Raw genomic sequence first — 24869 nt, forward strand, 5'->3', positions numbered from 1 at the left:
TGTAGCGGTAACCCCCCCCCCCCCCAAAAAAAAGGAGCCCTTTTTGACGAAAATATTTTGCAACCTCTTTTTTAGTAATTCAGAAAGTTCAAAGGATTAGGAGTGTTGAGTGGAATGCAAGTAATATTCCTATAAATTGCGGAATACACTGCTCTTGTTCTTATGCACATTTTTCTTTCTTTAATGGGTGTAAGTCAGATGTGTAGTACAGGTACACTGCCTGGAAACACTGGTGCTTACCAATGTCAATGCACTTTGAAACTTTTCACTTTCGACCCTGCCCCTTATTCTGATGTACTATTCATTCTAGGTCTGCAAAATCATAACAAATATGGTATCATTTTAAAGAGGAATAAAGATACTTTCTAATGGTACCTAACAAACCATCTATGATTATCCCATGACAAGAGAGATATGATCGATCAAACTTGAGTTTCCAAATAAAAATTAGGGGTTTATATGATCTCAGGAGAAATGTTTCTGAAACCAAAATGCAATTTGTTTTTGTTAATTTGAGCCAGGAAAATTTCTATCACTAGACACTCAATATTTTTGCCTTTTCTCTTTCCAACACCCTTGCCTTTTCCCTTTCTAACACCCTTGCCAAGCATTATACCTTACATTTGTACACAATTTTTACTACATCGTTTAAAATTTCTTTCTAAACTTCTTCATTTAAAGTAGAATTCTATGTATTACAACTACATGTACAGTATTACCTATACAGACTTGAGTTGAGCCAAACACATAGTGCTCATATAAAGTATAGGTAGTAAACATTTACACTGTATCAAGTTTTACCGAAATATATAAAAATAGGAATATATGAATACAGAAATATAGAAATAATAGAGATTGAGAAGAAATGTATAAATAGAAAATAGAGAAATATACTAGTAATATAGAAAAACTGAAATATAACTACCGGTATAGAAATATAGGAAGAGAATCATTATGAGGGCTGGATCAAGAAAAATACTCTTTAGCCTTGGCTTTTTATTTTTGAAAAAGTTATCAAATCCCAAATGGCCATAAGTCCAGACCAGTTGAAAAGGAAAAGAGATTCAAACCAAATACTGTAGATTTATCCATCCACATACATATACATCTACATCTATAGGACTATCATTTCTAAGAAATAATCATCACAAACCACATACATACGACACACATATGACCACGTCTCCAAAACTGGCATTCAATATCTTCAGTATTCACATCCAACAATGAAAACAAAAACAGAGAAAAATAACACTGAGTCAGACAATAAATTATTTCCACGTTTCTAATCATTTTCAAAATCTTGACATCACTAATTCCACATAAATTAGATTCATCATGGAACTCGAAAGAAATAGTATATAAACTTCTTGTCAATAATAAACATACAGTAATATGTGAATACCACAACAATCAGCTGTTATCTGCCTTTATCAAACATGTTGCCTTAAAAAATAAAACTGTTATAGGAAGGAATAGAACTATATAAAGCCAATATAATCACTGAAAATAATGACCATACCTGGATTGTATGTCTATAATTTTTTGTTTTCATTAAATGAGTTTTGTGTAGTACATGTATTCAGAAAAAGAGACTTTAGTAGTTGATGTATATCATATGTTTGCAGCAAAATTATGATATTTCCCACTATGCAGATCTGGAATGTAAGCATAGGTAATATACTGCTGTTATCAGGAACCATTATACACTTTCATAAATCTTGATTAGCAGAAGTTAACTATATGCCCGCTTACTGAATTTTAGAGTACTGGACAAGTGGTGATTTCATTTACATTGGTTTACTTGTCCTTGGAATACAAATCACAACAGAAGGATGAAGGAGTAATACAAAAGCATCCCCTCATCCATCTTTCATTACATAAATAAAATCTGAATTTCAGAATAAAGTAATCTTGAGTGCATAAATGCGAGATGTTATACCAACTCACAATGTGTTAATAGGAATACGGATGTCATTACAGACACATCAACCCACTAATTGATATGTGTTAACAATTACAAATTTGACTAAATTGCCAGATACATCCCCTCAAACATTAATCAGAGAGAGATTAAAGTACCTAAACAAAGAATTGTGGTATTTGTTTGGGGATAGAATACACAAGAATCCTCCTCCCATTCATCCTACAATGAAAAACTATTCCAAACGCAGGGTCATGCAGCGTAAATGCCAAAGCGGCGGATACATCATATGAAAGAGAAGGGAACGAGTGTGTGCAAGACGGGTCTAATAACGGTAATGATCAGGTTTGAATGGTCCCTGTGTGTTCAGTCCAAGGTATGTGGATTGTTTGGTGGTGAGGTGGGTCAGTTTGACATCCAGATGATCCAGATGAAGACGAGCTACCTCCTCGTCGAGCTGAGAGGAAAATCAAGTAAAAAAAAGAGAGAGATGGTTACCATGCATGAACTCTTAAATCCCATTCAGACACTCGATAATCATTCACTTTGTGCATTAATGTCAGGCACAAGGCAATATTTTACATAAATAAGAAACAGAAGTTCCGGTAAGAAGCATATTTAATCTTTCTCATTCAGTTATGCAGGAGCGGGGAGGGGGGGGGGGGCACTTGATTTCATATACCACTTGTACAAAAATTATAGTATTATCAGAATTACGTACATTCAGAAAAATAGCTAGTTAAGCAATGGACTGCCCTGATGACAAGCCAAAGGTGCTTTAATAGTTGTATGCCTTTATCAATGTGGTGTAATTGTGTATAACCAAGGAACGGACACGGATAATTGCACCAAGCATTTAATACGCAGATAATTGCACCAAGAATTTAAGACACAGAAATTCAAAGAACGTTTGTGTAATGGCCACTTACTCATGCATGTAATCATTGTCTCCATTTGTTGGCCATTAGAGCCATACCATTAGAGCCTAGTTTGTCTGTAGTTCCCCTCATTATTACCCAAACCCTTAAGAAAAAACACTGTGACTGCCCATATGAGAATACTTACCGTCTTGGGGAGCATAACAACGCCAACCTTGTACTGGTCTGCCTTGGTCCAGAGCTCAAGCTGGGCCAGGACCTGGTTGGTGAATGAGTTTGACATGACGAAGCTGGGATGACCCATGGCGCAGCCAAGGTTGACCAGACGGCCCTCGGCCAGGACAATGATGTGCTTCCCACTGGGCATAGTGTAACGGTCGACCTAAGGTGAGAAAAATTGGGTGTAATCACATCGGTATCGATAATAAATAGTTAAATTTAAACCAAGGTTTAAGGTTTGGAAAAACACAACATTTTTATAAAGAATGTCATATTCCTACTTCATTTGTCCTAGGCATGCATGTATGAACATCTTTTTTAATTTGAGGGGGAGGTTTGGGGGATAGTTTGGTATTGGTTATGTAAATAAACACTTTGCATACAACTTTTTTCCATATAATGTGGCAATGAAATTTGTGTAACACACAAGATCCTATCAATTTAGAACCTCAAGGTACGATGTACCGTATGCAGAATCATTAATCATACCAGCAATATCTAGATATGTCTAAAGTAATTTTATTACAATCATACTCAGTTATTCATATTGACTGTGAATATTTCTCCTTTCAAATTTCACACCAGTTCAATTTCATTATTCTTTTTACACAAGGTACCATGAAGCGTATGCATGTCGTGACAGAATCATTAGGGACTTTTAGATTGGCACGAAGACAATAGGTCTATGCTACGATCAACGTCCTTTTAATGCACTGCCTTGAATGGACGTCACACGTATCAGTCCACGAAAATCTAAAAGCCCCTATTTATACCAGCAATATCTAGGTATTGAATATTTCTACTTTCAAATTTCACAAAATTTCAATGTTTTTTCACTGCAAAGAACTTACTTCTTACTTATGTCTTACAGGGTAGATGAATCATCCATCAAATTGTGGTTGACCAGAGCAGGCATTAAGTACCAAACACCCTCCCTGGAACCTTTACTGCTCGGGTCAAAGGTTAAAGGTCATTCAACTAACCTGTGGTTTGATGGTGTCCTTCTTGGCATTGGCATTCAGCCAATCCAGATCAATCTCACAATCGAAATGGCCGATGTTGCAGACAATGGAGTCATTCTTCATCTCGGTGAAGTGACGCGCCTCGATGATTCCACTGCAGCCGCTGGCGGTAACAAAGATGTGTGCCTTCTTGCAGGCTTCATCCATGGTTGTCACTTCATAACCTGACAAAGAAGGCGTTAAGTAATGGTGGATGTTAAGAGTAGCATTGGTACAGCATTCAAAGTACATGTATTTGTAAAACAAGAAACTTCAAAGCATCACTCTTTTGCGATTGGTCAAAATTACTAAGTTTTGTGCCATGAAAATCACAACAGTAAATGTTTGCAAAATGTTTTGCTGGGAAAAAAAGCTCATAACAAATCTCGACGATTTGTGTCCTGACATTTTCTAGTTTTACAGTACTGGCCTCTTGTACAGCACTCATATCCATTGAGTGTTGGTGCTCAGAACTTGCTACAGCTGGCTACCCGCATTTCAATGAACCTGGGGTTTGCTTGCAAGAATGCTGCATATCATGAAAGGATGTAATGGCAGGTGCTCTGTCGGCCACAGCCATACAGTCAATTAGTGACACTAACTCCTAATTCCTGACTTCATCCCTGAAATAACCTTAATCCTAAAACCTAACTGATAATTCAATCACTACCAAAGCCCCAATGAATAGCCCTATACATTTGACAAAATAAAACCTAAAGAACAAGTCAGCTCACCCATTGAACAAAATGGTATTCTAATTCATAATAAAACAGTACTTTTATTCAATATATCTACACCCGACTACTTTAACAAATCTAAAATAGGTCCTCGATATGAACAGGGCAGCTCTGATAGGAATAAATTAAACTGAAAAGGATATTCTGGGTTTTTTTCTTGATAATTCAAAACCAGCAATGTGAACAAGGTGACTCTGAGACAAATGCAATGAATAATGCATTATCTCTTGCTTGCTTTCCTGCTCTGTGCATGGTTTAGTTTAGCAGATGTGGACACACCCAGACTGAACAAGAAAATGCTTAGACTGCGAATGTGACCTGCATTTCATCTAAAGGAAGATCAAGTATTCTAGTATAACTTATTCAACCTAACACTTTTATCATTTCAACCAATTTTGCTCCATCTTGGATTTCAAGTGAACAGCTTCTTAGAATTTCTTCCAATATCACAATATGATTCATAATAGACCACTTTACTCCTCACAACTAAAAAGTTTGCCTGGTTCCTGCATTTATAATGCAAGTATACGATGTGGACTCTGCCCAAAGTAGTGGGCTCTTATCATGGGGAATTTGACACCATTCAGGCGTTTAATAACTTTGTTGTTGTCAATCACCAGGATTAGCCTTCAGTTTTAAGATCAACATGCCTTGTTTAATGCTCTGCATTTTCCACTAATGGCCCCATATTGAAAAGTCATTATATAACATTTCCTTCCATAGAAGAGTACCAGAGGGGGGAGGGGGTATATTTTATGGGACTACTGGCTTGCTGTGTGTGAGACTTGTTCACCCAAGGTATTTCCATCAAGTCTGGTGTCAGTACATGGAAACTGACAACCATTTCCCTTTAATAACAGATGAAGTTCTTGCTGAAGCTCAGAACAAGTAAATGAAATGTCTTCCTAAGGATTTGTTCCAGCTGGTTGAAAAGATTTTGACACTTGGTCATTTAGAGCCCGTCTGTACTGGTTTGGCCATAGGGGATTAGACCTCCATGCAAAGTCACTGACAGGTGGTTATCTCATCAAATCAGCTCTCAATTAACATAAGAAAAAGGGGTTCATGGGGGACCAACAGGCACCGATTAGGCATTGTTACTATATAGAGAGCGCAAGTAGCTACAAGTAGTACAATGGGGCTTTAAGGTACTTGGAACTAGAAAACTCACCTTCCATGGAGGCCTGAAGAGCGTTGATTGGATCGACCTCTGTGATAATCACACGAGCACCGAAAGCCCTCAAGGACTGGGCACTACCTTTGCCCACATCACCGTAACCAGCGACAACACAGGTCTTTCCAGCCAACATGACATCAGTTGCCCTCTTGATACCATCGACGAGTGACTCACGGCAGCCGTACAGGTTGTCAAATTTGCTCTGTAATGTATAATACATGTGTATGTGTTACTGATGATTATTTTGATTCTAAATTTCATCTTCACATAGATTTCATGAACTTTTCAAAGTGCCACAATACTCCAGTTCATGGTCAGCACATTACTTTAATGACCCTGAATATCCACAGATCTTCAAAACATGAAGAGGTCCCACTTTGTACATTTTGAAATAATCACTCCTCCAGCGATGGAGGTGCTGGATAAATAGCCTTTGTTTCCCCTTTTCAAAGCAGGGCTTAAATTAATCCAAGGCCACCAAGGCCATGGCCGTGGATGCCCTTTTGATTGGCCTCAATGCCCCTCTCATTGGCCTTGGAGATTTTGTGTGCCCTTTCAAATTATTCCTATTTGTGCTGTAATATAGGAATGTGCCCTTTTGAAAAGTGGCCTTGCCCTAAAAATATTGAAATTTAAGGCCTGTCAAAGAATACTTCCACCTGTGTATCATGAAGTGCACTGAATGTGCATGAATGAATAATGATTACATAACTTTCATGAGCGCGTATCCAGTATTTCGTCCTCGTGTATTTCAAAATTTGTTCTGCAATGACCTTTTTCTGCTCATGCTCAGACTGAAACTGGCTTATTACAGTCAAACTTGTCTTTAGCAACCACCCAAGGGAAACACAAAAAGTGGCCTTTGTAGACAGGTGGTCTTTGTAGACAAGTTCCTTTAGTACATGATTCAATGAGAAACCATTTCCAAGGGAAACAACAAATGTGGCCTTTGTAGACAGGTGGTCACTATAGCAGGTTTGACTGTATTTCTTCACATGAAGTCTATTCAATGTCACTCATATATTATTTAAAATTTGAAATGGGCTGCATTAATTGAGAGGATTGTGTTTATTGCCTTACCTTAGTTACTGAATCATTGACATTGATGGCTGGTATTTTAAGCTCTCCCTTCTCCATCATCTTGTAGAGGTTGTGGACTCCAGTGGTAGTCTCCTCAGATAACCCCTTGATGCCTGTAAATGCAATAGTTTGATCATAATGCATATCATATACTCAAGACAGCTGGATTTTCAGTCTACTAATCATGAAAGGAGTGTCAACAAAATGAAAAAATTAATAGATTTCATCATCGACTGAACACCAAACAAACATAAGTTCCATATGGAGAAACTTGATCGCATAAATGAATAATGGTTTACCAATTCATTTGTCAACAATGAAGCTAGAATCCAGGTGAATTTTTTTCTTCTCACATAACAATGAGAATAAAAAAAAATTTCTTCATCACCACCTGTACAAAAATAAAGCTCGACTTCAGAAACCAAATTCTTTTTTACACACTTAATAAATGGCAAAACAGACATCTTTTCTGTGGTACCAGTTTCTAAAAGGGTGATAATACAGGGGGGGGGGTGTTTCATACAGCTGTTCGTAAAGTTACGCATGACTTTATGAACAACTATATGTATATGAAAAGCCAAATGGGATGCTCAATCATTATTGATTATTATTTATCAAATTGAACTGTGCAGATGTGGATTAACATTCTTATTATAACAACCATTTTTAATGCAAAGTCTATTTTTTGCCATAATTTAATTGAGGTTATTGGAAATATCAGAAAAAACTTTAGACATCCTATCTGGCACTTCATAAACAAGTCGTTCGTAAAGTCATGCGTAACTTTATAAACTCTTTATGAAACACCCCCCTGGAAACACAATTAAAAATCTGTTGGAAAGAGTTGTGCTGTCATCTTTGAGGTAATCTGGGAGGACTTTGGGTGTATGAGATTTGAAAATTTGCAAATAAATCTGTCTAAACAAGGCTGTATTTGTTCTGACCTGGAAGGTACTGTGGGTATTTGGTGTGGACTAGGTTGGTGAGATCACCGCCATCATCAAGGATCAGGTTGAGTGGCTGTCCATCAGGGAAGACAATGGTCTGCTCAACGCACCAGATGTATTCCTCATCGGTCTCTCCCTTCCAGGCATACACTGGCACCCCCGTCTTGGCAATGGCAGCGGCCGCGTGGTCCTGGGTGGAGAAGATGTTGCAGCTGGACCATGTGACCTGTTCATTATTAAATAGGGAGGAAAGGGAGAGAAATTATGAATAAAGGAGTGATTCCAGTGGACAATAGGAAATCTCCCTTTTGTGCCTCCAAGGCTCCAAGTATAATAGTAGATTTATCAGACCAAATTTTCAGTAAAAATTTAGAAAGTGTTACACTTTTCAGATTAAAAATGCAATTATTGATAGCTTGCCAAATTTCAGTAGTCTATCATTTGCCTTGCAACTGTGTTAACGTTGAGCTTTAGCAAAAATTCCCTTTATTTTGTCATTATTTTCCATCATTTTGAAACATTCATTAACAGCACTTCATAAATACCATGTACTAACTATTATCTGTAATATAATAACAGAATTTGTGGTGGAAAAGTTGTCAATGTGTACATCTTCCTAGTTCCTACACATAAATCTTTGTGAATAACCTTATAATGGCATAGAATCAGAACTCTTTAAAGCAAATATGTTAAAAAGCACACACCCACTTGGATTATATAACTGATAAGACAATTGTCCAGATGATAGCTTGGAGGCCATACAAGGATTAATTTAAAGATGATCTACACATTACAAAATTATCTTAATTTCACAAAGGAGAAAGGCAATTGCAATTAGTCATACAATTCTGCAGAAATTTTTAAAAATATTCAAGAGATGAACAAAGCAAACAAGTTGTTTTCTTGTTTTTCCAAATCAGTTTGAGCATTATTAAACAGTTGGGAGTTGCTATGCAATGCTTTCTGTACAGACTCCTTTAAAGATCAAACAAGAATTGCATGATAAGCACAGTCTGTTTCTTCACAACTCAAACAAAGAGGTAGAATGATCTATAAAACAAATATTCCAGTGAAACTTGGGATGGGAGTGAATGCAAAGTTTGCTGAAGGGCTCGGCGTAAAGGTCGTTGCATGCATAGTAAACAAAAATGCCAGGTCAGCAGTTTTTCTTGTGTTGCAATACTTAGTTTGGGGGCTTAATTCTTTTACGACAGAAAACTTTGCTTCATCAAAAGCCTTATTCATCTTAATTATATCAAATTTAAAAAAAGAAATAATCCACTAGAATCCAGAATGACACAAAAATAAAGTGAAAACTAAAAATACCATTTGAAATTTAATTTGAGAAAACTTATGCTAATTCTCGGTATCGCCAATATATTTTTTCAACCTACACTGTATTACATTCACGCCCAAGTTGTCTCTGGTCTATTTCGGGCGGCTGCACTAAGAATTTTTTTTTTAATGGCTGCACTAAGCATGCCAGAGTTGATTGTGTGTGCATGTGTAATTTATTTCCAACAGTAATCACAGTGATTTATCACGCTTTCAAGCAATTTCAAAATCATTACAGAAAATGAATCTATTGTTAAACTTATTGACAAAATAAAGTACTTGGATGTTTGATTTGATTTATTTATTTCTGTTTGATTTTCTTTATCTTTTGCATTTTTACAAATATATAACAAACAGACCATTGCAACTTTGGCACATTTCATAAGAACATAATGTCAAATAAAGTAAGGCTGGCTGTAACTAATCGAAAAGGAATCAAACAGGAGGGTTGACAAAATAAGCAAAGCTACCCTCAATGGATACATAATAATACAAATACTTGGATGTGTGATGGGCAATTGTTGTTTTTTACATATAAAAGAGAGATGATCATAAAAGAAAAAAGGTATGTTAAACTTTGATTTGCAAAAAGAACAAGATTAAGATTTGTTATCAATCTTACTTCAGCTCCAAGCTCTGTGAGAGTTTCAATGAGGACAGCAGTCTGGATGGTCATGTGAAGACAGCCAGCAATGCGGGCCCCTTTGAGTGGCTTACTGGGTCCATGCTTCTTCCTCATCTGCATCAAACCTGGCATCTCGTTCTCAGCAAGTTCCATCTCCTTGCGGCCAAATTCGGCCAGGCTGATGTCAGCTGAAGAGAAGACATTGCAAATCAAATAATGAATGATCATGCTATAATCCTGTCTGGTCGTACAAGGCAAGTAATGCACCAAGCTATACTACCTCTGTTGAATTAATTTGGTACAGTAACAAAAGATCAATTTTTATATATAGGCCTATTAACTACAATTTTTCCTTTGGCTTCTTGTGTCAAATAAATATGATAAAGATTTAGTTTTCAAACTCATCCGACTAGATCATATTCTTATGCACACTTATTTAGAATTGTTTTGCCTTTTGGGGTTTTCTAACATTTAATTTCATAACAATTTTAAGATTCTTTCTCAGCTTTTGTTATAGGCCTATGATAAATGATGAATTATGAAGTATCATATCAGCAGGAAAATAAAGGAAAATAAGTACCGATTTGAGTGTTTATCACTGGCCACTCAAGATGTGCAGTGGTCATTTGGAATTAGTGTGTGAATGCGAGTTAAGGCTTTAAGCATAGAAAAAACTAGAAAATTGCCTGATTTTTTTATTTTTTAAATAACGAATGAACAATGAACAAAAAGAAAAGTCCTTACTAGTCCAATACTATTCTGATTGGTTGAAAGTCAAGTTACAATAAAAAAAAAAAAAGATTAAAGAGAGAAAGGGAGAGAAAGAAAGAAAATTAAATAAATGATACACAAAGTATGGGCACACTTGTGAACTAGCACCGTCGTACTTACGGTGTACAAATAGGGATTGCTTTGACCTGAAAAAATGCCTAATAGACCCTATATTTGATCATTTTAGTATCTTTTTTTAGTTATTTTAGAGCATTTTTAGGACGTTCTGGAAGTTTTTACTAAAACAATAATCTGGCCAGTCTGTAGATCTACAACTAACCAAAAATACTATAAGACCTGTGAAAATAGATTGTATAACTCAAGCTCATGATTTTAGAAATACTACAGATTGGTTCCTTCAGAAAAGCATTAAGCCTACTTACAATTACTGCAGCTGCATTAAATATCTGAAACGTTTGTACTATTAAAAGTAAAGAGTAAACATATAGTTGAAAACACAAGATGGCGCTATTAACAGTATACCAAAAATTCGGAGAGAGAGGCGAGCCTGGGAGATTTAAAGTTCCGAAAATCGCTTGAGTTTTATTTCAGATAATTACATGCAACGCAAAGTCACAATGTTACTGGCTGATTAATTAGAATACTGGTATATACATACCGACTTTGTATGTGGGCTTAGACATGACGTGTTAGGCAACGGTCGAATTCAGAAGAGGATTAGCACGTGGAATGCTGGCGTGTCCGCTCTCGATGAAGGCAAACTGCGAAAGAGGACGACTGTAGAAATACATCGGCATTTTCATCTTTCTGATTTGCATAGGCCACGCCCATATGCACACACCTCCAAAATCACAGCTGATTTATGTAAAATATTGCAGCGTTATATTCCGCAGTATTGAATGACACATACTCTCCAAAATACATATAAATTTAAAAATACATGTAACAACGTAAAATATACGAATACCTATTCAACAAAAGCTTTAAAATGAAGCAAAACATGAGCGTAAATAGATCAGGCCATCATCAATATAGTTAACTGTAATTTGATTGGTTAGAGTGTGTTATATGCACACGAATCCTCCATTCAGCGTGCATGTTTCATTGAGGTGGTAAGAATCACATGATAACGTCGAAAGGTAAACGAGGTGGTGCTAAATATCAAACCGAACAAACGTTGTGCTATGGTCGATGCTGCTGAGTTCAACCATGTAGGTCCATGGTTCAACCATCAGTTCAACCGAACTTTTGCAATGAAAATAAATACCAATATTTTTATAAAATCTGTAACTGCTTGGAATCTTGTGCTGTGTTCGACATGTGTATGATTCTGAATAACTTGTTTCAACCATGCCTTTTCCACAGAAATTCTCTCTCCTTATCTCTCTCTCTGCCTCTTTCAACTCTTTCTCTTTCTCTCCCTATCATTACCCTTTCATCTCTCTCGCTCTCTATCTCCCTACTCTTTTTCTGTCCTCCTCTCTCTAATTCCATGCATCTCTGCCCTCCCCTTGTCTCTCTCTCTCTCTCTCCGACCACCTCACATCTCTTCCTCCTATACTCTCTCTCTAAAAATGTGAATTTTCAATCTATTTTCAATTTTCTTTGAAATGACGTCCGTGATCATATTTATGGGTGAATATCAATTGATTTTAGATTGCCCTCTAAGAAGAAAAAGTGAATTTTCACTCTATTTCACTACATTTACACCCTCCAGAGGAGTGACGTCCGTGATCACTGATTTTTTTTTTAGAGAGTAGAAGAAAGAGAAGATAAAGTTTAAAGAGTTAAAAGAGTAAAAAGAATAAAGCAAAGTGGAAATATACAACCATGCCTAAAGTGGACAAGAGATGGGGGTGAAGAAGGGTGATAAACTATTAACACGACAGATTCAGTTCAATTCAATTAAGTTCAATTCAATATGGTAAAACTAGTGTAAATGGAGTTTTAAAAAAGTTTTGAAATAAGAGCATATTTTTAAAGGTCCAGTTTTGAGGGGAAAATTTTTGCGCCGACTCAGCCGGCCGGTGGATAAGAAGCGGCGGGGGGGGGGGGGGGGATGCTGGAGAGGAGGACCACTATTTTTTTTTTTTTTTTTTTTTTTTTTAGGGGGGGGGGGGTGAAGCGCCATTTTTACATGACTTTCTTTTTAACTCTCACTTTCACCTTTCCCAGATAGTTTTGTGTTGCTGATTTCTATGTAGTTGATAATGCATGATTAAAATGAATAATATTTCACCTTCTTCTCACTTTTTTTTTCCTCCTTTTTTTTCCTCCTTTTTTTTTTTCCTTTTTTTTTTCCTTTTTTTTTTCCTTCTTTTTTTTTCCTTCTTTTTTTTCCCAGGGGGGGGGGGGGGTGGGCCCCCGGACCCCCCCCCATGGATCCGCCACTGCCCATACGTATAGTGATTAGGTGATTACAATTTTTCAAAAATTCATAACTTTCTTCAGATTTAATTGAAACTTTCATCGGTAATTAACTGATTTTTATGCTTTCTTTTTGAGTAGTTGCACGCATTGCATCTGATGACCAAATTTATGATATCTCTACAAAAATCGCTACAGGACTTTTAACCTGGAGAATTACCCAGGCCTATCCATATCGCAAGGAAATCGAGATATTATTTTAAATTTTAAATTAGCGCTTTTAGCACAAAATATATTGGCATTGTATACGTATATATGGCACATGCACGTAATATTCTCTACATATTATTTAGAATAGAAAAAACCGCACGTAACATATCGATATCGCAATTAAGTTATCGATAATCAACTAGCACTGGATCGCTAAATTCTGCTGCATAGAGGTTCTGACTGTACTACTGAACAGACTTCGGCTAATTTCGTGTCAAAAATTATAAAAAGATGAATGACGCAACGTTCAATATCGATGGTGGTTATCTTGAAGGGCTTGTGAGAGGATTTAAAGGCGGGATCCTCAGACAACCAGACTACCTGAATCTTGTACAGTGTGAAATCTTGGAAGGTATGACTAACATGTTTGCACTCAAAATAAAGTCGCACTGCATTAACTGCAGCTGCACTGGCAATGCTGCAGCAAAGCTAGCTGAGCTGACTGTGTGTTGACTTGAATGATAATGATATGGGTGCGTTTGTCATAGTTTTGCCACTCAGATCCAGCGTTTCTATACATGTTATCGTACCCCACTAAGCCTATACGAATGTGATTTGCGGGATGTGGCATTTATCAACTTGTCACTATTCAAAGTAAAGGCTAAAGCCCAAAAGGCTTTGTTTGTTGTTGTCTGACTTTGCGCAAATTTAGCCTTTGCGCAAATTTGGCCTTTGCGCCATTTACCCGGGAAGCAGAGAGTTGCTCGGAGGTCAATGCCGCTAGTCGTATCCATTTTTGTACTGTAACTCGGTCGTGGAGATACCCTACTAAAACATACCAAAAATCAACTTCATCTTCAAATAATGGACATGATTAAAGTCGTGACGTTATACTTATAGGTCTAGATTCTAGAGTCTAGAATAGACTGACCAGATCCTTTAATTTATTTCTTACCCCTTGCTTGTCAATTTACTTATCTTTTTTGGAGTATTTTTCCTAAAAACGAAGACATTCACTTTCTCACAGGTTTCACGGCAAACCGCTGCACAATTACTTACTTTACCTTGGTGTCGAGGCTTGAAGCTTCAGCTTATGTGCCCCTCTTTACTGCATTGGATTCGTGTTGGTATGGGTAGTATTTCAGCAGACGGTGCTTCCAATGATTTTCAAGTTCTGACTTGAACTTATTGATTGATGAGGCATTTATGGCAATTTCAGGAAGGTTATTCCAATTATTTATGCTCCGCACTGAAAATGACATCTGCCTTTGGGGGCTTCCTTATTTTGAGCATGTGTCCCCTTGTTCTGGATTCTTCGATGATTTGAAACATGTCATTCTACTCACTCTACTGCCTCAAATCCATGCATGATTTTGTATATTTGAAGAATATTACAATACAATACAATTGCGTACCATACTGACGAAGGGCTAGGGTGCATAAAGTTATCAGCGACGCGACTACCGTATTAATAGACTTCACGCACGCATGCGCATAGGGGTTTAACACTGATTTATCAATAAACACGCAAAATATGGTCACACCATCATAATTGTGATGAGCACTATGAAATCGGTGAAGAATTTAACAAAAAAATTGAGACTTTGATACCGGAGTGATAGCAATTTGCTTACCTTTCACGCGCCCGTTCTCCTGATGATATTAAATGCTAATTAGAATTGTCTATCAGAATGGCTGCCTTTAATCACTCCAGAAATTTATACTAATCAACCAGACATGGTACATGTACATTAATGAAGTATGTTAGATGAGGCATATTGATCATCATGACTCAGGTATCACTGTAATGAATTGTAATTTGTTTTTCTAACTAGAGTTGAAACTAGGCCTGAGTCATGTCGGGATTTTCATAAACCGGGTCCCGACGGCCTTGCACCGATCGGGACCCGGTGTCCCGAAATCAGCTCGCAGGATTTGTCACTTGCCTCTATAAAAAGCGCATATCATCAGTATGTCCCTTAAAAGTGACCTTTTTATCAATCAAATAAATCAACACATGCATACCTCGCCTCAGATCGGTATATTTTTCCACTTGACATTTTTTTCATCGATGATTGGCGATTTTTAGTGCCATTATCGTGCCTCTAAAAGTAAAAAAACTGGGGCAAAAATGGAAAGACAACATTCGAGCAGCCATTTTGATTCATGCAGGTTGAATAAATCGGGTCAAAAAATATGAATGTTAGAATAATAAAACGGCTTTCTAAAAAATTCTTCTTGACAATATACCGATCAAATAATTTTTTAAAGACAAAATAAATATTTATCTCTTATTTTAAACATTGCATGCTTTTTTTAAAAAGCTGAAAATTACTTGGTAATCACAAGAAGTTTCGATACGGATAACTGTTGCAAGGGAAGTTCAGACTAGTCTCGGAAAAATGCGCACTGCACCTCGTTAGCTGTATAATGCGTGCCCAAACGAAACCAAGCAATGACGTGATCGTAACGAGAAAAAAATCATTACAAACTACGAGAGCACAATTGGAAAGACAACTACTCAAAATTATCGTAAGCAGATACATAACTTGGAGGAAGAATACAATAGTTGTCCAAGAAAAGCCACAGAAATAGTGATATTTAAGGAGTTACTATAGGTACAAAACCGTACAATCATTATCTGAATGGGCCTCCTGCAAATACTCGAACTACACGTGTTTAAATTGAACACGAGGCTAGAAACCAAATACCGCCCTCTACGGTAAAAAGCAGTATAACAAAGGATTCGAGTATTTGTAGCAGGCCCCTTGCGATAAAAATGTACCCAGTTTCTCCTCGATTATCACTATTTCTGTGGCTTTTCCTGGACAACTATTGTATTCTTCCTCCAAGTTATGTATCTGCTTACGATAATTTTGAGTACAGGTAGTTGTCTTTCCAATTGTGCTCTCGTAGTTTGTAATGATTTTTTTCTCGTTACGATCACGTCATTGTTTGGTTTCGTTTGGGCACGCATTACAGTTAACGAGGTGCACTGCGCATTTTTCCGAGACTAGTCTGAACTTGCCTTGCAACAACTATCCGTATCGAAACTTCTTGTGATTACCAAGTAATTTTCAGTTTTTAAAAGAAGCATGCGGTGTTTAAAATCAAAGAAAAAATATATATTTTGTCTTTTAAAAATTGTTCGATCGGTATGTTGTAAAGAAGTATTTTTAGAAAGCCGTTTTATTATTCAAACATTAATGTTTCTTTCAACCTGATTTATTAATCCTGCCGAGAGACCCGGCCAGTACAGTAGCTAGCTAGCAGCTGGCAACAACAACCCCATGGGGCGAACTGCTTTGCAACCCATATTTATATCAGCAGTTCGGATTGATTCAGGATGAGCTAATTAAATACTTAAGTTTTAAGGTGGATTGATTTTAGTGGTGTGCAAAACTGCAATTTCTTACATATTTCATTATTTTTTTCGGAGCGTCGGTTCTCAAAAAACGAAACCGGGACCCGACGGCAACGGTCGGGTCCCGGTGTGATCGACCGTACCGACTCAGGCCTAGTTGAAACTTGTCAAATTTTCTTATGAACCTTCTAGAAAGTCTGAAATTTCTCACATGGTCAAACGCAACTTAAACTGAACACTCAGTAGCCTAGGGTTTCCAATTTTCAGTACTTGGAAAATCAAGATTCTATTTCTTTATACTATAGCACTGGTTGATAATGTAGTGATTAGATAGAAATAAAAATGTAATATCATGAAGAGAACAGAGAAGAATGTTCAATGTTTACAACTATTTTCTAATGTGTATTTGTGACAAAGCACTGGATGGCTATCATGTGAAAGATTGCCTGTCAAAATTGGAACAAGGAAAGATTATTTTTAATGTGAATGATCACAGATAAATACAACTATGCTTCAAAGAGTTGGTTGATACATGTACATACAGGTATGATCACTACGGTATACCATAGATACCAGTACATCCATTGTCATGCAGGAAATAGAGTAGGAAGTACATGTAGAAGTCAATGTGGTTGTGTTATGAGTTCACTCACTGGTTTGGTTTTGACTGACATGAGATGCTGCTGTTATCTTTGGTTTATTTCTGTTAATTGATATTATTTGTTATTTTAATATGAGTTGGATTCATGCCTCCCCCCCCCCCCCCCCCCCCCCCCCCCCTGTGTTTAAAAATGGCTTGGTTAAGATGTGTTCTTTTGTAAGTTTTGTCACTTTCATGCAAGCTGCAGTGTCCTCCAGCACACATTTAGAAACAGAAAGTCTTTATTTAAAAGTTTGGCCAGGTAATATAACACCCAACAAGGTGTGTAGTATTGTTTGTTTGCTACCTTACCTCTAAAGAGATACTCAGTCATCAATCATTTTAAAATTCACCTTTTTCATTTTTCCATTAGATTTGAAGCTGCATCTGCAGAGCACAGACTATGGTAACTTCCTGCAGAATGAGCCATCCCCACTCTCAGTATCAGTCATCGATGACAAGCTCAAGGAGAAGTTAGTAACAGAGTTCCAGCACATGAGAAATCATGCAGTTGAACCCATGTCAAAGTTCATGGACTTTGTCACGTAAGTCACAAGCTTTAAACATAGTTCACTGATGAGAATATCACTAATTTGTGTTATTAATCATTGATCTATATGTATAACAGGGCTTAAATTAATCCAAGGCCATCCAAGGCCAGGCCTTGGATGCCCCTTTGATTGGCCTCAATGCCCCTCTCATTGGCCTTGGAGATTTTTTGTGCCCTTTCCAATTCTTCCCATTGGTGCTGTAATATAGGAATGTGCCCTACAGAAAAGTGGCCTTGCCCTAAAAATGTTGAAATTTAAGGCCTGGTATAACTTATATAATCAGATTATCAGATAGCAGTCTTTTTTTTTCTTCATTGCTTTGTGTTCAAGAAAAACATGTGTACATGTTCATGTATGTGCACAGAAATACATTTTTACTGTATCTGACCTGTCAGTGGAAGTTTAATAACCTTTGTTCTGTGTAACATAGCTGAAATTGTATTGGAAATAACAATCCTTCTAATGAACAATGTCTCATGTTAATCAAGTTTTGCTTAATCTCAGTATAACTTCATGATGTAGAATATTATCATGTTATAAATGTGATGAATGATATACATGTATACTGTATTGCAAATAGACTTATCGGAATAAGGATGGAATTTAATTCCAAAGTGATATATTTAACAGGAAACTACAGCATTTTATATACAGTCAAACCTGCTGTAGTGACCACCTGTCTACAACCAGCACATTTTTTGATTCCCTTGAAAATGGTTTCTCATTGAAACATGTACTAAAGGAACCTGTCTACAAAGACCACCTGTCTACAACAAGCACATTTTTTGTTTTCCTTGGGCGGTCGCTGTAGACAGGTTTGACTGTACCGGTAATCTAATTATGTTTTATTGAGAAAATTTGAGATATAGTTGGTCTAACCTATTTCTTAACTGCTCATTCTCTGCAGGTATAGCTACATGATTGACAACATCATCCTGTTGATCACAGGAACACTGCATCATCGTTCCATCTCTGAACTCATCCCTAAATGCCATCCACTGGGTAGCTTTGAGCAGATGGAAGCAGTCAATGTAGCCCAGACACCGGCTGATCTCTACAATGCCATCATTGTCGACACACCTCTTGGTGAGTACCTTTCCCAAGCTGCTCACCATTGTTAACCTCTCGAGTACTCAAGCCGGAGATAACCCGCACTGGAGACTATTTGTGTTGTATCAAAATCAATTATTACATCAAATGGCTTAAAGGTGAACTTGACCATGATGCCAAGAGAAATGGATAAATTGGTTAAATTTTAAAATAGAATTACCTGGTGTGATTGCGGGACATGGTAAGACAATCATGTTTCCCATACTTCATTTTCAGCACAACAATGTGGGATATGTTTTCCCAGAGAGAAACCCTTTGTTTTTAGAATGGGTAATCCTTGATTGTCACAGGGAATCCTTCTTTAGTACACTGTATTTTGAATTTGAGATGATACATCAGGTGTAGGTCATATTTCTTCAAATCCTTACAACTACATCCTCCAAGCCTACCACTACTTAACTCGTGGACATGTACATACTTTAAAACTTTCAACATCAATTTGCTTACTGTGACAGTGCTGAAAAACCACATCCCTTTAATATTCTGAGGAGGCGCGATAGCTCAGTCGGTAAAGCAGTGGTCTCGTAATCCGTTGACCTGGGTTCAAAACCAAGGCAATCAGTACCAGGTCTCTCAGAGAGGACCTTAAGCCGTCGCCCTCTGGTTGCTTACTAACAAGCATTTATGCTTTCTTAGCAGTCAGGTAAAATAACCACCACTACTATTAGTCCAAAGTTTTCTTGGAAATAATCACGATTACTTCCTTCTCCTTACAGCTCCTTTCTTCCAAGATTGCATCTCAGAGCAGGATCTGGATGAGATGAATATAGAGATCATCCGTAATACCCTCTACAAGGCCTACCTAGAGGCCTTCTATAAGCTGTGCAAGGATATTGGAGGGGCCACAGCAGACTCCATGTGTACCATCCTTGGGGTAAGTTTTATTACAGGGTGTCTTTACCAACCCTACAAAGATCCCATTTTCTCTCTAGGAGGTAATCGCCCTTTGCCTCAAATACTGTGAGTTTTAGTTGTATTCCATTGATGACCAACATAAAGATAACTCTTGAAATCCCAGAGGTTTTGTATATGAATTTAAATGTATCTCATCAGTCTCTGAAAATTTTGATCATGATCGTGGTGCTAAACCTTCCATATTTCTTTATTACTGGTACACTGGTGTAAAATTTGAGCAAAACAAATTTCCAATATTGGACAATAAATTGAAATTGAAATAGAGGTAAATATTTTAAAACTCGATTGCATTTATTCAGACATTTTAATGTAGATTTTTTTTTTCCCTTCAAAACACCCAATACATGAAAAAAAAACTAATCAATAGTAGTAGTATTTCTTAGAGTCTACAATATGTGTGGTTATGAGTGTTACAAATGGGAGACAAGTCATATTTAAAACAAGAAATGTTTATAAATAGTACAAAACTACCAAACTTAGTTATTGAAGTGTGAGGATGAGTATTAGAATAAGAGAAGCCCTAAAATCAATATGCCTTACCACTTCAAATTCCCTGTAGTTTGAAGCTGATCGCAGAGCATTCATCATCACCATCAACTCATTCGGGACAGAACTGACCAGAGAGGACCGATCTAAGCTGTACCCCCGATGCGGTCAGCTCCACCCAGATGGTCTGGCTGCCCTGTCTAAGTGCGATGACTATGATCAGGTCAGAGCAGTGGCAGAAAGCTATCCAGTGAGTATCTAGTTTCATCATATATTTTCCTTAACCCCTTCTGTACCAATAAGTTCAACTATCAATAGTCGAATATCGACTTTTAATTGGTTGTTTCATTATTAAATTAAGTGTAAATATAAAGCATGGAATTAAACTCTCAAATAGAGGAACCTGTTTTTGTATTAACGAAGAAAAATGTAGCCAATGTGAGTCTCAACAAATGTTACACTCTTACATTCTAGAGCAGGATTCACCACCAAAAGCAGGATATATTTATCAGTACCAACACTGCAATTATTTACAGAGGCATGCACATAGGATCCTTGGTCAATACTCCAAAGTAGCATCACTAGAAAACATGTGAGTGTTCTATAGCTGTTTCTCATGTAGGGATTTCACTGATGACATGTTCTCTTGTTTTTCCAGGAGTACAAGATGCTGTTTGAAGGTGCAGGAACTAACCCAGGTGACAAGACATTAGAAGACAAGTTCTTTGAGCATGAGGTAAATATAGAGAAGCCCCCTTTGCATTGTATATGTAGTATTACTGATTCACATACACTTGTTTCATCTGCAAAAATCTGCAAAAATTGCCCATTCTGAACAAATATTTGAAAAATATTAAGATCTCAAAAATTGTATATACCGGTATAGCATATGCCTCACAAGCAATCTGTGTAGTGGATCTTAGAGAAGTGTAATATGGATACAGTCAAATCTGTCTATTAAGGTCACCCAAGGGAAACAGAAAAAGTGGCCACTGTAGGCAGGTGGCCTATCTAGACAGGGTCTACAACACACATTTCTATCTCAAAGGAGACAAAAGACATGACCACTATACACAGATGGACTTTATAGAGAGGTGGCCACTAAGACAGGTTTGACGTCACAGACATGTGTTTTTATAACTTAAATGATTATGTTATAATGAAAGTCTAACGCATTCTATGCTCTTTGTATGAAAACAGGTCAGGCTAAACATCAATGCATTCCTCCAGCAATTCCACTTTGGCGTCTTCTACGCTTACGTCAAGCTAAAGGAGCAAGAGTGCAGAAACATTGTCTGGATCGCAGAGTGTGTAGCCCAGCGACAGCGAGGCAAGATTGACAACTACATTCCTATCATGTAAAATCAGAGATTTTTAAATTATATCCACATGTGCAGGGTGTTGGGCGAACCTACTAAGTCTTAATAAATCATCCTTGATTGGACAATCACTTTAACCCTGTGGAAACTGATGTTACGTTTTATCAAAGGAAGACCCATATAGATGTCAGTTTAAAGAAAATCATGTGGTATTGCATGGGTTATGGTGGTAGATGTTCAAATATTCCCAAGTGTTAGTTAGTTTATAAGATCCTTTTTCTGGTTAATTTTCTGGTCTGATCTGTCACCATATTGTCTGTTCAGAGCCAGAATGGTATTAATGCTGTGTTAAAGTACCTGTATATGAAAAAACAGGATACTGACAGGAAAAATTTGGGGAAAGAGAAGCACAAGGAGATAGTGCATCAAATACATGGATAAGTTCATTGGGCTCACTGGTAATAGAAGTTTTGTCACATTACAAAGAACCAGAGCTAGAAGTAGATAGAAAGCCTTGATCGCCAATACCTGGAAAAGACAAGGCACCTAGTAAGAAGGCAATATATATGAGTTCATGCCTATCTGGTTCCAAGCAGACAATATATTCAGGCAAATGTATCACAATGCAACTTTCAGAAAATAATCATGCATGGATCCGAAAAAGATCAGATAAGGAAGAAGAGTATATTGTGTTGTTCAGCACCCTGCATATACATGTAATTTTGAATAGAATCCATGTGTTTTTATTTGATGTCTTATTAGTGGCATTGATGCCATGTCAAGTTTATTTTGTTCTTTGTGTATTTTTTGGACAGTGGTATTTCAAACAACGTACTCTATAACAAATGTTTTGTGTTATTCATTCCATCCCCAAAGAATATGTATGAAGATCAATAATCATGCCCTCTTAGTAAGAAGACGAATATTATAGTGAGAAGATTTGATAGGAGTCTCTGTTACTGTGTCAGAATTTCAGTTTTTGCATCAATTCATCTTCCTGTGTTGATCATTCATCAGCACTTCAATGAGCTATTCTATATACTGTACATTAATAGTTGATCAGGTGATTAGTGTTTCTATTATTGCTTCTATAGCCCATACAATAATCAGCTAGCGTACAACAGACTTTGAACTCCTTTTGTTTGTAAAGCAGAGAAAATTTGCATACGGTACTTATTCATACATTAGTAATTGTTATTTGATATTACAAGTGTTATGGCATTAATTACCATGATCAACTAAAAAGGTATTATAGTTTTTAACATTAATGAAATAACATTACTTTCAGTGTATTATGTCGCAGAAGACAGTGAATATGTCACATTATTGTTTCAATCTTCATTTTATAACACACATGTGCAATTTTATGTAAAATGTAATCCAAACAAATTGTGTACAGTAAATGCCAGTTCTTGGGAAGAACAGATGAAACCATGTATGGTATATTATGAGGTATTTAGTGTATTTCAGGTTAATGTACGTCAAGGTTATAGATTTCATTCATAAAGTCGAGTCATGCTAGTTTTTAGGGGCTCATATACATGTATATGTTCCTTTCATCTCTATTTTAATTTCTATTTGATAAAAAATGCAAATTTGTTCACTCTATAACATTTAACCAAACCATATGTAAGTACAGGGGAGGTATCAACACTGCATGTATGTCATTTTATGAATCATCAAGTTTTTAAAGAGTGGTTATTTAAAATCAAATCAGCATTATTTTTGGATTTTGGACTTTCCTAATTATACATGTATGTATCTATCCTAATCTATTTTGTTTTAATCTAATTAAAAAAATACATAAGATTTTTCAATGTTATCATTTTATGCCATTGAGGTTAAAAGGTACATGTATTACTAAGTAATGTTTGTCATGATGAACATTTTAGTTTCAGCATATCAGGAGGCTGATTGTATAGTTAAATTAGAATGTTTTTTTTTTATGAATCATAACTTTAAAAGAAAAGAAAGAAAAACATAAAGAAATCTATCCCTTCTCTTAATGGTACAATTTATGGAAACAAATATGACGTAATTATAACAGCTCTGTACAGTCATTTCAGCCACATTAATGATTAGAATATCATTCTTCAACAGAAATTGCTCACTTCTCTTTTGATTTTCATGGCTGCTTTGGTAATGGCTACGTTGGCTACTCTATCAAATTGTTGGTGCTAGCATTATGGGTTACCTATTCCAATTCAACTTTGAACATATTTCATAAATTAAATACTACACCACATGGTAAATACAATCTTGTAAGTTGTAATGATCAATTTGGTTAGGTTTCTCATCATTTCCTGTTGATTAAACTCTGTTTGATTTTATTCCATTAACACTAATTCTGCAGCATTTATTGAGTGGCCAATATGCTGTTCACATAAAAATGCAAAAGTAGAAGTTCAGCATGGAATCTAGATTATATATGTGTTGTCATAGGTTTTAGAGAATGGTCAGTACTTGTCAATTAAAAATGTGGTTCTATAGGAGGTGAAAATTGACATTGGTATGGATGTACATGTACATTGAAAATGTTATGTCAGATATGTTAGCTATTGTTATCAGAATTATATTATATATCAATAAATAAATAAATATATCATGTAATGGAAACATGTTTTGTCTGTTATTTCATGAATTGCATGGTTTCCCCTATCTACAGTTGACATCACTGTTTTAGGTTTTACACAGGTTCTACAACACATCCACCAGTGACAATTGCTGTAGAGTCAATTTCTTACACAATATGAATTTCTAACTCTAAAACAATACATAGCCCTAACTCTAAACCTAGCATAAAACGCACTGCAACCCTAACACTAACCCTGTACCTTTGATGAAGCCCAAAACAAGTGATACCAGAGCATATAGATTAGCCATGCAAATGTAGCATGAGCAGGGCAAATTCACTAATTAGGGCTATTGTGATCACCACACATGCAAGTGTTCACTTCAAGTAAAACATTGGGCTCGCAAATAAGAAATTAATTTCATTGTAACAGGAAAGAAACTTGCTGGGATGGGCAAAGCTCTGCAAATTTCTTTTTTTTTGAAAGTTAATATATTGTTTAATTGCAAGGTTATAACGGACCAATTATTTTCCTTTCTTCTTCATCCTCTTTCTTCTTCATCTTCTTTCTTCTTCTCCTCCTCCTCATCCTCCTCCCCCTCCTCTTCTTCTTCGTCTTCTTTCTGATTGATATTGACTGAGTGCATGAGCGAGTATGTACATTTCATGAAATATACAAC

At 36.6% G+C, this 24869-nt stretch overlaps 2 protein-coding genes across 2 annotated transcripts; one reads left to right on the forward strand and one right to left on the reverse strand.

Moving 5' to 3' along the window:
- Positions 1 to 1271: 1271 nt before the first annotated feature.
- On the reverse strand, positions 1272 to 11446 carry LOC574714 (adenosylhomocysteinase). The gene is made up of 8 exons (XM_775079.5): positions 11314 to 11446; positions 9921 to 10111; positions 7961 to 8189; positions 7017 to 7129; positions 5931 to 6138; positions 4005 to 4207; positions 2990 to 3184; positions 1272 to 2381 (listed from the first exon to the last, which is right to left on the reverse strand). The coding sequence occupies exons 1-8, from the start codon at positions 11336 to 11338 to the stop codon at positions 2250 to 2252; spliced, it is 1296 nt and encodes a 431-aa protein (XP_780172.1). The 5' UTR covers positions 11339 to 11446; the 3' UTR covers positions 1272 to 2249.
- A 1981-nt stretch (positions 11447 to 13427) lies between these two features.
- On the forward strand, positions 13428 to 24233 carry LOC574666 (V-type proton ATPase subunit d 1). Its single transcript, XM_774842.5, has 7 exons — positions 13428 to 13644; positions 17610 to 17781; positions 18695 to 18873; positions 19614 to 19771; positions 20372 to 20548; positions 20957 to 21034; positions 21499 to 24233. Exons 1-7 carry the CDS (start codon positions 13524 to 13526, stop codon positions 21658 to 21660), a joined length of 1047 nt encoding a protein of 348 aa, XP_779935.2. The 5' UTR covers positions 13428 to 13523; the 3' UTR covers positions 21661 to 24233.
- Positions 24234 to 24869: the final 636 nt, after the last annotated feature.

Source organism: Strongylocentrotus purpuratus, unplaced genomic scaffold, assembly GCF_000002235.5.
Source record: "Strongylocentrotus purpuratus isolate Spur 01 unplaced genomic scaffold, Spur_5.0 spur5_scaffold_8, whole genome shotgun sequence".
NCBI classification, from domain to species: Eukaryota; Metazoa; Echinodermata; class Echinoidea; order Camarodonta; family Strongylocentrotidae; genus Strongylocentrotus; species Strongylocentrotus purpuratus.